The sequence below is a fragment of the Ranitomeya imitator genome, chromosome 5 (genome assembly GCF_032444005.1).
Source record: "Ranitomeya imitator isolate aRanImi1 chromosome 5, aRanImi1.pri, whole genome shotgun sequence".
Classification (NCBI taxonomy): Eukaryota; Metazoa; Chordata; class Amphibia; order Anura; family Dendrobatidae; genus Ranitomeya; species Ranitomeya imitator.
Window position 1 is genome coordinate 23,927,166 of NC_091286.1, and position 14,271 is coordinate 23,941,436.

A 14,271-nucleotide genomic window follows, 5' to 3' on the forward strand; every position below is an offset into this window, starting at 1 on the left:
GTACTTTCTATGTCAGGAAGAGGTTAGCTATACAGTTCCTATGGCTGAGATTTGCTCGGTGTGCAATAACCTCTCACTCTCTGCAGCTGGATCACTCGTGCACCTATTCCCTGAAGGACTTCTGTCTCACTCAGAGCGAAGCATGTAATCATGCCCTGATCAAACTTCAGACACTCAGAGAAACTATGATCAAAGTTATCACTGAAACTTTATACAAGGTACGAGACCCAACCTCCTACTATGTGCAAAACCAAAAGTTTCCCAGCGCAATAACCTATGTGTCTTCAGAGGTGTTGTAAAGTTCGGGATGTCGAAGAAGTGAGGATACCCCACTGATCATTAATTTCCATGAACACCGTGTAATACCACATCTCACCTGTAGTGGCCGCTATACCAGATAACCGTCGATCTCCGGGGTTTTCTGCCGCAGGATAGGAAGTGATCAACTGATCACCAGCAGATTTTGATATAGAAAAATAAGGGGTTGTCAAGACGGAAAACACTCTTTAATAATAATAATCTTTATTTATATAGCGCCAACATATTCCGCAGCGCTTTACAGTTTAACAGCTTCAAACACAACAGTCATAAGTAACAACGTTAACAATACAATAATTAAAGCAATACAAGACGCCCCTGCTCGTGAGAGCTTACAATCTACAATGAGGTGGGGGAGATACAAAGTACAGGTGTTTATTTACAATGATGTATTTACAATGATGGTCCAGACATCTTCAGGGAGTGGGGGATAGATGGGGATAGTGAATGGGCTACACACAAACAAAATAACTGATTAGGGAACATGATAGGCCGCTATGCAAACTATGCAAATTGTGGATGGTCCTAATATCTTGGGGTAGAGCATTCCAGAGGATTGGCGCAGCACGGGAGAAGTCTTGTAGTTGGGAGTGGGAGGTACGGATTAGTGCAGAGGTTAGTCGAAAGTCATTTGCAGAGCGCAGAGGTTGGTTAGGCCGATAGACAGAAATGAGGGAGGAGATGTAAGGGGGTGCCGCACTGTGGAGAGCTTTGTGGGTGAGAACAAGTACTTTGAATTGTATCCTGTAATGAATGGGCAGCCAGTGTAACGACTGGCGAAGAGCGGACGCGTCCGAGTAATGACTAGCCAGATGGACGACCCTGGCTGCTGCATTAAGGATAGACTAGAGAGGGGAAAGTCGCGTGAGGGGGAGGCCAATTAATAGAGCATTACAGTAGTCCAGGCGGGAGTAGATCAGGGCGACAGTGAGGGTTTTTGTTGTTTCTATAGTGAGAAAAGGGCGGATTCTAGAGATGTTCTTTAGGTGTAAGCGGCACGAGCGGGCAAGAGATTGTATATGGGAGGTGAAGGAGAGATCGGAGTCAAACATAACACCCAGACAGCGTGCCTGCTGCCGGGGTGTTATTATGGTGCCGTCCACAGAGAGGGAAATGTCAGATTTAGGGAGGTTAGTAGAAGGCGGGAGCAGAAGAAGTTCAGTTTTGGAGAGGTTGAGTTTCAGATAGAGAGCGGACATGATGTTGGAGACTGCAGACAGACAGTCAGTGGTGTTCTGTAGTACAGCGGGGGTAAGGTTAGGGTATGACGTATATAGTTGTGTGTCGTCGGCATAAAGATGGTACTGAAAGCCAAATCTGCTGATGGTCTGTCTAATTGGGGCCGTGTAGAGGGAGAAGAGAAGGGGGCCAAGGACTGAGCCCTGAGGTACCCCGACAGTGAGAGGAAGAGGAGATGAAGTGGAGCCAGAGAACAGAACACTGAAGGAGCGGTCAGAAAGATAGGAGGAGAACCAAGAGAGAGCAGTGTCCTTAATACCAAGTGACTGGAGCCTAGAGAGAAGGAGAGGGTGGTCAACAGTGTCGAAAGCTGCAGAAAGGTCAAGAAGAATGAGCAGAGAGTGGTCACCATTCCGTTTTGCTGTCAGAAGGTCATTGGTCACTTTGATGAGTGCAGTTTCTGTCGAGTGTAGGGGGCGGAAGCCAGACTGTGAAGGGTCTAGGAGGTAGTGAATGGAGAGGTAACGGGAAAAGCGGGAGTAGATCAGGCGCTCCAAGAGTTTAGAGATGAAGGGGAGATTGGAGACTGGTCTGTAGTTGTTTGTGCAGGATGGGTCGAGGGTGGGTTTCTTTAGTAATGGAGTAATGATAGAGTGTTTGAAAGAGGACGGAAAAATGCCAGAGGAGAGGGAGAGATTAAAGATTGTAGTTAGGTGAGTAGTGACGACTGGAGAGAGAGACTGGAGGAGATGACAGGGAATGGGGTCGGTAGTGTATGTAGTTGGACGAGAAGAAGAGGAGCCTGGAGACTTCTTATTCTGTGAATGGATCAAATGCGGAGAGTGAGCCAGGGGAAATGAGGGGAGGGATGGGAGTCACTGAACTTGGTGATTGGGAGCGGATTTCCTGACAGATATTGTCTATTTTCTCTATAAAGTGGAAGGCCAGGTCATCAGCACGAATGTCTGTGATAGGGGCTTGTGCTTTTGGCCTGAGGAGGGAGTGAAAGGTGTCAAAAAGTTTCTTGGGGTTGTTGGATAGTGAGGAGATCAGGGTGGTGTAGTAGGTCTGTTTGGCAAGGTGAAGGGCAGAGTTATAGGTCCTTAACATAAATTTGAAGTGTATGAGGTCTTCTGGTGTGCGAGTTTTCCTCCATAAGCGTTTAATAACCTCTTAAATCCTCTGAATCTTTAGGTCCCTTTGGGTGCAGCAATTTTATTTTTAGATAACTTCATTCTGACTTAAGCAAAAATACTTAAAGGACTCCGGTCTAACGGCCACATCGATAGTCCGGGGCCACCGTACTAGAGCCCCGCGTAACTCCTCATCCCCATGTGTGCGTCGCACTGCAACGATGATGTTGTGATCAGAAGAGGCACCAGGGACGCCGGCAGGTAAGAGGAGGTTCGCAGGGCTCCGATCCGGTGGCTACGGGCTACTACCACCGCAGAGTCCTTCTTACACAACTCCATCTCTGAGAGCCATATCTTTTTCATTCCTGTTAGGAGCCATTTGAGAACGTTGTAGGATGACTTATACTTCTCAGCGGCACATCTTTGGCACTAGACATCCTTCATGTCCTGTGCGTTTCTCGGTGCGGCTTCCATGGTTGCGAGTTATTTTTTTTCCCCAGATGATCGATCAGACTGAGACAAGTTATTATTATTTATTTATGGAGCACTATTAATTCCATGTTGCTGTATATGAGAAAAGGGGTTACATACAAATATCACTTATAGTAAATAAACTAACAATGACAGACTGATACATAGGGGCGAGGACCCTGCCCTTGCGGACTTACATTCTACAGGATGGTGGGGAAGGAGATAGGAGGTCGAGGGTTGCAGTAGCTCCAATGGTGTGAGGTAGCCGTGTGGTCTTTACAGGCTGTAAACTTCCTTGAAGAGATGGGTTTTCAGGTTCCTTTTGAAGGATCCAAATGTGGTGGATAACCGGACGTGTTGGGGCACAGAATTCCAGAAGATGGGAGATATTCGGGAGAAGTCTTAGAGGCGATTGGCAGAGGAGCGAATAAGCGTGGAGGAGAGAAGGAGGTCTTGGGAGGACCGGAGATCACGTGAGGGAAGATATTGAGAGATTAGTATGGAAATTTACTGAGGAGAAAGATTATGGATGGCTTTGTAGGTCAGTGTTAGCAGTTTAAACTGGATACGCTGGGAAATTGGGAGCCAGTGAAGGGATTTACAAAGAGGGGAAGCAGGAGTGTAACGAGGAGAGAGATTAATTAGTCGGGCAGCAGAGTTAAGGACGGACTGGAGGGGTGCGAGAGTGTTAGAAGGTAGGCCACAGAGGAGGATGTTGCAGGAGAAGATTACGACATGCACAAGTATTTTGGTAGAGTGTGGGTTGAGGAAAGGACGGATTCTGAAAATGTTTTTGAGCTGGAGGCGACAGGAGGTGGCGAGAGCTTGGATGTGCGGTTTGAAGGACAGGGCAGAGTCAAGGGTTACTCCGAGGCAGTGGATTTTGAGCACAGTGGAAAGTGTGATTTCATTTATTTTGATAGATAGATCAGGTAGGGAAGATAAGCGAGATGGAGGAAAGATAATGAGTTCAGATTTGTCCACATTGAGCTTGAGGAAGCGAGAAGAGAAGAAGGAGGATATGGCTGATAGACACTCTGGGATTCTGGAGAGCAGAGAGGTGACATCTGGGCCAGAGAAGTAGATCTGAGTGTCATCAGCATATAGATGATGCTGGAAGCCATAGGACCTTATGAGTTGTCCCAGGCAGAGTGCATAGATTGAGAAGAGTAAGGGCCCAAGGACAGATCCTTGGGGGACTCCAACAGAGACAGGGCGAGATGAAGAGGTAGTATGGGAGTAGGAAACGCTAAATGTGCGGTTGATGAGGTACGAGGAGATCCAAGATAGGGCGAGGTCTTTGACATCAAAGGAAGAGAGGATCTGTAGTAGGAGGCAGTGGTCAACTGTGTCGAAGGCAGAGGACCGGTCTAGAAGGAGAAGTATAGAGAATTGTCTGTTAGCTTTGGCTGTAAGTAAAGGTACCTTCACACTGAGCAACTTGACAACGAGAACGACAACGATCTGTGACGTTGCAGCGTCCTGGATAGCAATCTCGTTGTGTTTGACACGCGGCAGCGATCAGGATCCTGCTGTGACATCGCTGGTCATTGCTGAAAGTCTGGAACTTTATTTGGTCGTCAGGTCGGCGTGATTCGTCATGCTTGACAGCAAAAGCAACGATGCCTGCAATGTTTCTTCATGGAGCGAACAACCAGCGAGAACGATAAGTACGTCACTGGATCGCTCCTGCATCGTTCTGGAGCTGCTGTGTTTGACGTCTCCTAGCGACCTAAACAGCGATGCTGCAGCGATCGGCATCGTTGTCTATATCGCTGCAGCGTCGCTAAATGTGACGGTACCCTAAGTCGTTAGTAATTTTGGTCAGGGCAGTCTCAGTGGAATGGTGGGGACGGAAGCCAGATTGTAGGTTGTCAAAGAGAGAGTTAGATGCAAAGTGAGAGGAAAGTTCAGCATGGACGTGCTGCTCAAGGAGTTTGGAAGCAAATGGGAGCAAATATATGGGGCGATAGCTGGACATAGCGCTTGGGTCAAGGGAGGGCTTTTTGAGGGTAGGTGTGATTGTGGCATGGTTGAAAGCAGAGGGGAAGGTACCAGAAGTTAGTGATAGGTTGAAGAGATGGGTTAGGGATGAGATAAGAGTGGTGGTGAGGTCGCGGAGGAGGTGGGATGGGATGGGGCCGAGCGCACAGGTGGTGAGTAGTGATTTGGAGAGAAGATGAGCAAGCTCCCCTTCAGTGATTTTGGAAAGGGAAGTTATGGGGTTTGGGCATTGGTCTGGTAAACAAAGGGGTTGTGGTGGTTTGACTACAAAGACTTGCCTTGTTTGGTCTATCTTATTTTTGAACTGTGTGGCAAAGTCCTCGGCAATGATTAGGGAACTCGGAGGGGGCAGTGGTGGGAGGAGGAGGGAGTTAAAGGTTTTGAATAACTGGGGTTGTAGGATAAAGAAGATACGAGGGATGTAAAATAGACCTGTTTAGCAGAAGTGAGAGCTGATTTGAATATGGGTGCTGCTTGTTTGAGTGCAGTTAAATCATCTTGCGAATGTGTTTTCTTCCAACCCCGTTCTGCAGTTCTGGACACTTGCTGGAGCTTTTTAGTGATGTTATTGTGCCAGGGTTGTCTATTGATTTGTCGCACTCTGCTATGCATGACAGGGGCGACCGTGTCGATAGCTGATGCGAGAGTGGCATTGTAGAAAGCTGTGGCAGTGTCTGTGTCGTGGAGTGAGGATATGGATGCTAGTGGAAGGATAGAGTCAGAGAGTGTGTGGGTGTCTAGGTGGGTAAGGTTCCTGGTTAAAGGTACAGTTGGATGAAAGGAGAAAGTCCACTCCTCTACCATGTTTGTTGCCAGGGCGAGGAGTGTGGGTGAAGTGGACACCACCATAACATAGATGAAGTCGGCATTCCATAGTGATCCAAAGTGAGGGAGCAGGGTGGTGGGCGTCATGGGCACGGTTTGAGGTGGGCAAGATTGTGGGTGTTTATATTGGGTTGGGAACGATAGGAGGGGGTAGTAATGGGAGGTATGAGCTGTGGGGGTCCAGGATTGGGAGATATGTTGCCAGCAGTGAGGAGAAGCAGAGAGAGACAGAGCAGGTGGGAGTAGGAGAGTGGGTGGCTTGTTTTGTGTTTTATTAGGAGACATCTGAGGTTGAGGAGCAGGTCAGCAAAGGAGGACAGGTGGGGAGGCAGGAGGTAAGGAGAGATTATTACTTGGTTAGAGGGAGCTGGGGTTTGGGGATAGTGAAGGAGAGTGAGGAGTAATGAAGCCAAAACTGTTAGAGCGTATGTCAGCATGATGAGAGTAATTGTGGAGGAAAGAGAAAGAAGTTTAGTACATTTATTAACAGTGGTTAGTTGTACCTTCTATTCACTTCTGGCTCATTTCTGCTGTTATCCTTTTAGACACATCCTTATAGAGACAGACCTGTGTCTCTGAATTTATAACAAGCTAAGTGCACATGAAATAGGCCAGGTGTGATCAGGAGGGACAGGCAGCAGGGAGACTGGTCACAGACACAGGAGGGGATTAATTAGAAGTCAGAAGGAAAATGCAAGGGGAAATAGATCCAAATGGAAAGATAAAGCCAACTGTGTGTTGGCATCAAGGAATTAAGGTGAGAAAACATGCAGGGGAAAAAAACAAAACAGTAATAGCAGCCAGCGGACATACCAGGAATAGCAGACGGATACAGGGTGATTAGGATCAGGAAAGTTTGGGTGATGGTGATGGGATTGGGGTTGCAGCCATCGAACACAGTTGACAAAGTTGCCAACTTCGTCTCATTGTCACCGTTCCTCGCCTTCCGTTATCCTGTCAAAATTGGCCGCTGCCAACATGGGAAACCCACCGCCATGACGGAGTGGTCTTTACACTGATCAGGTAGATGGCAGGCGTCAGGAGTTTTGGAAACCCAATCTGATACCAAGTTACGGATTTAATCACGTTAACGTTAGACAAAGCATTGCTTCCAAGGAGGATTACGCTTCTAATACCGTGCACTATATGGCAGCACGTGACGTCCTCACAGCTCTCTACTGGGGAACCACAACACCCGATGATACGGCTTCTGCCGGCAGGAGAGCAGTAGTCAGCCATCGTTTCCCTATTTCCAGATTGTCCACCCCAATAGATCATTAGCCTTCATTAGACAGCTGTGGGGGGTGGGGAAGGACTAATTACACACCCCATAGCCCCGACACTGTGCTCCAGTAACGTGTAACTCTTTACATCCCAGGTGGCCGAGGCTGCGGGGCTGAAGGACCCCTTCTTGTCCAGTTCCACTAGGAAACCAAACTACACGGAGTATTCGGATTGGAGGAGTCTGCAGGAGAGATTTAGGCGGTTTCTTAGCCTGGCGGACTACCTCTTCCAGGAGACGCTGCGATCCATCGCCACCTCTTCCGTCCAGATTCTCCTCGGATTCCTAGAAGCTTCTAGCAGCGTGACAGCAGCGGAGGAGAAAAAGAAAGACAAACTGAGGTCTTTAAGAAGAGTCTAATCCTCGGATCATTAAAGGGGTTGTCTCCAGGACTTAGACATTGGTGACATATCCTTAGTATAAGTCATGAATATTCCGATTCCCGGCACAACCGATCAGATCTTTATAGATCCCGCAGCGTCCAGAAGAATACAGTAATTGTTCGAAGCCAGAACAGCGCCATACTCTGTCTAGTGGTCGTTCTCGGTACTGCAGCTCAGATCACATTCACTTCTATAACAGATGAGCTGCAGTACCGAGAGCGCCCACTACACGGAGTATAGAGCTTTGCCATTTGGTTCCATTCACTGTGTACTTTTGGCCACTTCCAAAACCTCCCCTCTCTAATATTGATCACCCATTCTAAGAATACGCTTAACAAAATGCCATAAAACTTCCTCTTTCAGCTTCTTAATATAAATTTCCCATCTTTTAGGTCCAAAATTCAGTTCTGATTTAAACATTTCTTTAGTATATATTTTTATATTGAAACATTATTTCTCTAACACAAAGCTCCAAAACATAGCCCACCATCAATTTGTATTGCAATGAAGATATTACCAACATCCCTCACACACCTGGGACTGCTGCAGGCAATCACTGACTTAAGGAGTGTACCACTGAGACTAGTTATTGGCTGCAGCGGTCACATGGAGTTCCTGCAGCCACCACTAGAGGGAGCTGCGCTAAAAAAAGAAAAAAATCATTCCCAATGCAGTGAGCTCCCTCTAGTGGTGACTGTAGAAAGCTGTATCTGTGCAGAGAAGGTGGAGCTCTGTATCAGCATCTAAGTGATTAAACATATATAACAAATATATTAAGATATTAATTAGCACAGAACATTGGATCTAAAGATGATGTCTGATGAGGACAAGCCCCAATCATTTACGTAATTATTGCATTATTGACTATGGATTCTTCGCTCTGGCTTTATCCAGAGTCAACGACTGCTACAAATCACATTGATATATTTGTAAAAATTGCAATTTACATGAATTTTCTTTAACAATCATTTATTTTAGAGGCAACGAGGACAAAAATGTTAATCTAGAAAAATCTCATGAAGTTCAACAAATGGCCAATTCCTCTATAGATATTGCTAAAGTAAGTCACACTGGATTACAGTCTATGTAGAGATGTTAGTATTTGTTTTCTGTGCATACATTACTGATCCTGTGCTGATCCTCAGTTACCTCCTGTATTATACTCCAGAGCTGCACTCACTATTCTGCTGGTGCAGTCACTGTGTACATACATTACATTACTGATCCTGAGTTACCTCCTGTATTATACTCCAGAGCTGCGCTCACTATTCTGCTGGTGCAGTCACTGTGTACATACATTACATTACTGATCCTGAGTTACCTCCTGTATTATACTCCAGAGCTGCACTCACTATTCTGCTGGTGCAGTCACTGTGTACATACATTACATTACTGATCCTGAGTTACCTCCTGTATTATACTCCAGAGCTGCGCTCACTATTCTGCTGGTGCAGTCACTGTGTACATACATTACATTACTGATCCTGAGTTACATCCTGTATTATACCCCAGAGCTGCACTCACTATTCTGCTGGTGCAGTCAGTGTGTACATACATTACATTACTGATCCTGAGTTACATCCTGCATTATACTCCAGAGCTGCACTCACTATTCTGCTGGTGCAGTCACTGTGTACATACATTACATTACTGATCCTGAGTTACATCCTGTATTATACTCCAGAGATGCACTCACTATTCTGCTGGTGCAGTCACTGTGTACATACATTACATTACTGATCCTGAGTTACCTCCTGTATTATACTCCAGAGCTGCGCTCACTATTCTGCTGGTGCAGTCACTGTGTACATACATTACATTACTGATCCTGAGTTACCTCCTGTATTATACCCAAGAGCTGCACTCACTATTCTGCTGGTGCAGTCACTGTGTACATACATTACAGTACTGATCCTGAGTTACCTCCTGTATTATACCCCAGAGCTGCGCTCACTATTCTGCTGGTGCAGTCACTGTGTACAGACATTACTGATCCTGAGTTACATCCTGTATTAGACCCCAGAGCTGCACTCACTATTCTGCTGGTGCAGTCTCTGTGTACATACATTACTGATCCTGAGTTACATCCTGTATTATACCCCAGAGCTGCACTCACTATTCTGCTGGTGCAGTCACTGTGTACATACATTACAGTACTGATCCTGAGTTACCTCCTGTATTATACCCCAGAGCTGCGCTCACTATTCTGCTGGTGCAGTCACTGTGTACAGACATTACTGATCCTGAGTTACATCCTGTATTAGACCCCAGAGCTGCACTCACTATTCTGCTGGTGCAGTCTCTGTGTACATACATTACTGATCCTGAGTTACATCCTGTATTATACCCCAGAGCTGCACTCACTATTCTGCTGGTGCAGTCACTGTATACATACATTACATTACTGATCCTGAGTTACATCCTGTATTAGACCCCAGAGCTGCACTCACTATTCTGCTGGTGCAGTCACTGTGTACATACATCACATTACTGATCCTGAGTTACATCCTGTATTATACCCCAGAGCTGCACTCACTATTCTGCTGGTGCAGTCACTGTGGACATACATTACATTACTGATCCTGAGTTACATCCTGTATTATACTCCAGAGCTGCACTCACTATTCTGCTGGTGCAGTCACTGTGTACATACATTACATTACTGATCCTGAGTTACATCCTGTATTAGACCCCAGAGCTGCACTCACTATTCTGCTGGTGCAGTCACTGTGTGCATACATTACATTACTGATCCTGAGTTACATCCTGTATTATACCCCAGAGCTGCACTCACTATTCTGCTGGTGCAGTCACTGTGTACATACATTACATTACTGATCCTGAGTTACATCCTGTATTATACCCCAGAGCTGCACTCACTATTCTGCCGGTGCAGTCACTGTGTACATACATTACTGATCCTGAGTTACATCCTGTATTATACTTCAGAGCTGCACTCACTATTCTGCTGGTGCAGTCACTGTATACATACATTACTGATCCTGAGTTACATCCTGTATTATACTCCAGAGCTGCACTCACTATTCTGCTGGTGCAGTCACTGTCTACATACATTACATTACTGATCCTGAGTTACATCCTGTATTAAACCCCAGAGCTGCACTCACTATTCTGCTGGTGCAGTCACTGTGTACATACATTACATTACTGATCCTGAGTTACATCCTGTATTATACCCCAGAGCTGCACTCACTATTCTGCTGGTGCAGTCACTGTGTACATACATTACAGTACTGATCCTGAGTTACCTCCTGTATTATACCCCAGAGCTGCGCTCACTATTCTTCTGGTGCAGTCACTGTGTACATACATTACATTACTGATCCTGAGTTACATCCTGTATTATACTTCAGAGCTGCACTCACTATTCTGCTGGTGCAGTCACTGTGTACATACATTACATTACTGATCCTGAGTTACATCCTGTATTAGACCCCAGAGCTGCACTCACTATTCTGCTGGTGCAGTCACTGTGTACATACATTACATTACTGATCCTGAGTTACATCCTGTATTATACCCCAGAGCTGCACTCACTATTCTGCTGGTGCAGTCACTGTGTACATACATTACAGTACTGATCCTGAGTTACCTCCTGTATTATACCCCAGAGCTGCACTCACTATTCTGCTGGTGCAGTCACTGTGTACATACATTACATTACTGATCCTGAGGTACCTCCTGTATTATTTCCCCAGAGCTGCACTCACTATTCTGCTGGTGCAGTCACTGTGTACATACATTACATTACTGATCCTGAGTTACCTCCTTCATTATACCCCAGAGCTGCACTCAATATTCTGCTGGTGCAGTCACTGTGTACATACATTACATTACTTATCCTGAGTTACATCCTGTATTATACTCCAGAGCTGCACTCACTATTCTGCTGGTGCAGTCACTGTGTACATACATTACATTACTGATCCTGAGTTACATCCTGTATTATACCCCAGAGCTGCACTCACTATTCTGCTGGTGCAGTCACTGTGTACATACATTACATTACTGATCCTGAGTTACATCCTGTATTATACTCCAGAGCTGCACTCACTATTCTGCTGGTGCAGTCACTGTATACATACATTACATTACTGATCCTGAGTAGAGAGGGGCAGACCCCTGGATGTTTTGGTCCAGCAGTTTTGGCAGAACAGTTAAAAAAAAAGTCTGGGTTCAGGTACGAGAACAGTACCCAAACCTGGACCCCATTCACTTGAACATCCAGTGTTTGTCACGCTATCATGTGCATGGCAGCACAGCAAGCACTGCTTCTGACCGATAGTAAAATCATTACCACCGGTCAGAGAGCCGCAGTTTCCTTGCTGTCATTTGAGGTCGCAGCTGTGATTAGAGGTAAAATGTCTACCTCCGGTCACTTGTAGGGGACTGAGGGGACTACTGCTCCCATCAGCCTACACCTGCTGTCGCTAATAACAGTGAGAGAAGGAGCGGCTGATGGGAGTATTCATCAGCCGCCGCCTGTACTCTAAATGAATAATTGAAAAATGGCGTTGGTTCCCCCATATTTTTGATAACCAGCCAGGAAAAACAGACAGCTGGGGGCGGCAACCTGCAGCAGTCAGCTTCTGCAACACTGGTTATCAGGAATAGAAGGGTCTTCCCACTTCCCCTGTAGCGGTGGCAGGTGGGGTTCATATTTGTGGGGTTGATGTCACCTTTGTAACCTATTTGAAGCAATTTTCCACTTTGCACAGTTCTCAAACATATCAACAGCAGCAAAGCAAGCACTGGATATCTATGTGCGGAGGCTGATTATGTGTCTCGTGTATCCACATGTATCGGATGGAATTACCCTTTGGCGGCACTTATTATTATACATGTCATAGCTCTATGAATATGAATGCCGCCATTTGTGGGGACGGTAATTCTCTTCTTGATTTCAGGTACTGAGTGACATTAGAAATAACATACGAGGAAAACAAGAGGCGTCCTCAGTTTTTGAAGTTAACTTGGTGCTGCCCTCCATGATGGAAGATGAAAATCAAGTCACCGCCCGGACGTCAGCGGCTTCACACAATCGTTCAGGAGACAAAAAGCAAGTCACTTTTGAAGAAGGCAATCTGGAGGATTCTGGTAAATATCAGTGTTGAATAGGAGGCTAGCGCACATCATGCACAGCTAGTAAAGTGACTTGCAATAGTATTCAACCCCCCTAAAAAAATAAAAAAGATTTGCCAGTGATCACATCATATACCGCCTGTAATACAACATACACATTAAAAACTGCTAAATGCCCTTTGCAAAAGTATTCAGTCCCTTTGGTACTAGATGAGCGAACAAATTCGCAGGTCCCTGATCCAGTGCCCACATTATTGTTCCCTTTTATTCGTCCGAAGGAGGTGAGAGTGGAACCTATATAGAATTTGGGTGCAGAATTTACAGATCCATTGTTTACTGTGTAATTGTCTTGTATTTACCAGATACTGAAGAATGGCTCAGTGATGACAAAGATGAAGAACGTCCAAGGAGGTGAGATGAATGGAGGTCAGCGGACCAGTGTGGTAACCGGCCCGGGGAGAGAGGGACATATCCCACCTCTAATAGTCCCGTTCTTCAGGCCTGGATGGACACCATAACTGTATAAGGATTATTATGTTTGCGTTTGGTCTACACAGTGTCCCACTCGCATGATCAGCCCCCGAGAATGATCCGATGCCCGGGTGTTTTCTGAATCTATGCTTCTCACCATATCTATTATGCTAACTTAATTTTTTTACAGCAGGAGTTCAGCTACTTCTAAGAGTGTCCTGGTCGTCCCCCCTAACACTGAATTTGAAATACATATGCAAGGCATTATGGATAGATTCGAGCAAACTATCGGTAGGTTACTAGTACTTGCACAAGAATATATTAGAATATAGATATTCAAGAATATAACTACTATAATACTGCCCCCTATGTACAAGAATATAACTACTATAATACTGCCCCTATGTACAAGAATATAACTACTATAATACTGCCCCTATGTACAAGAATATAACTACTATAATACTGCCCCTATGTACAAGAATATAACTAGTATAATACTGCTCCTATGTACAAGAATATAACTAGTATAATACTGCCCCTATGTACAAGAATATAACTACTATAATACTGCTCCTATGTACAAGAATATAACTACTATAATACTGCCCCCTATGTACAAGAATATAACTACTATAATACTGCCCCTATGTACAAGAATATAACTACTATAATACTGCCCCTTTGTACAAGAATATAACTACTATAATACTGCCCCTATGTACAAGAATATAACTACTATAATACTGCCCCTATGTCCAAGAATATAAGTACTATAATACTGCCCCTATGTACAAGAATATAACTACTATAATACTGCCCCTATGTACAAGAATATAACTACTATAATACTGCTCCTATGTATAAGAATATAACTACTATAATACTGCCCCTATGTACAAGAATATAACTACTATAATACTGCCCCTATGTCCAAGAATATAACTACTATAATACTGCCCCTATGTACAAGAATATAACTACTATAATACTGCTCCTATGTATAAGAATATAACTACTATAATACTGCTCCTATGTACAAGAATATAACTACTATAATACTGCTCCTATGTACAAGAATATAACTACTATAATACTGCTC

General features: G+C 45.0%; 1 protein-coding gene across 1 annotated transcript in view; it reads left to right on the top strand.

The window, feature by feature from the left end:
- The window catches only part of DNAH14 (dynein axonemal heavy chain 14), a 182,189-nt gene that overhangs the window by 24,470 nt on the left and 143,448 nt on the right, over positions 1-14,271 (top strand). The window contains exons 9-14 of the mRNA XM_069726485.1: positions 87-218; positions 7,309-7,553; positions 8,574-8,655; positions 12,524-12,713; positions 13,061-13,109; positions 13,360-13,460. Of these exons, the coding sequence (XP_069582586.1) occupies positions 87-218; positions 7,309-7,553; positions 8,574-8,655; positions 12,524-12,713; positions 13,061-13,109; positions 13,360-13,460 (799 nt within the window). The remainder of the gene's footprint in view (positions 1-86; positions 219-7,308; positions 7,554-8,573; positions 8,656-12,523; positions 12,714-13,060; positions 13,110-13,359; positions 13,461-14,271) is intronic.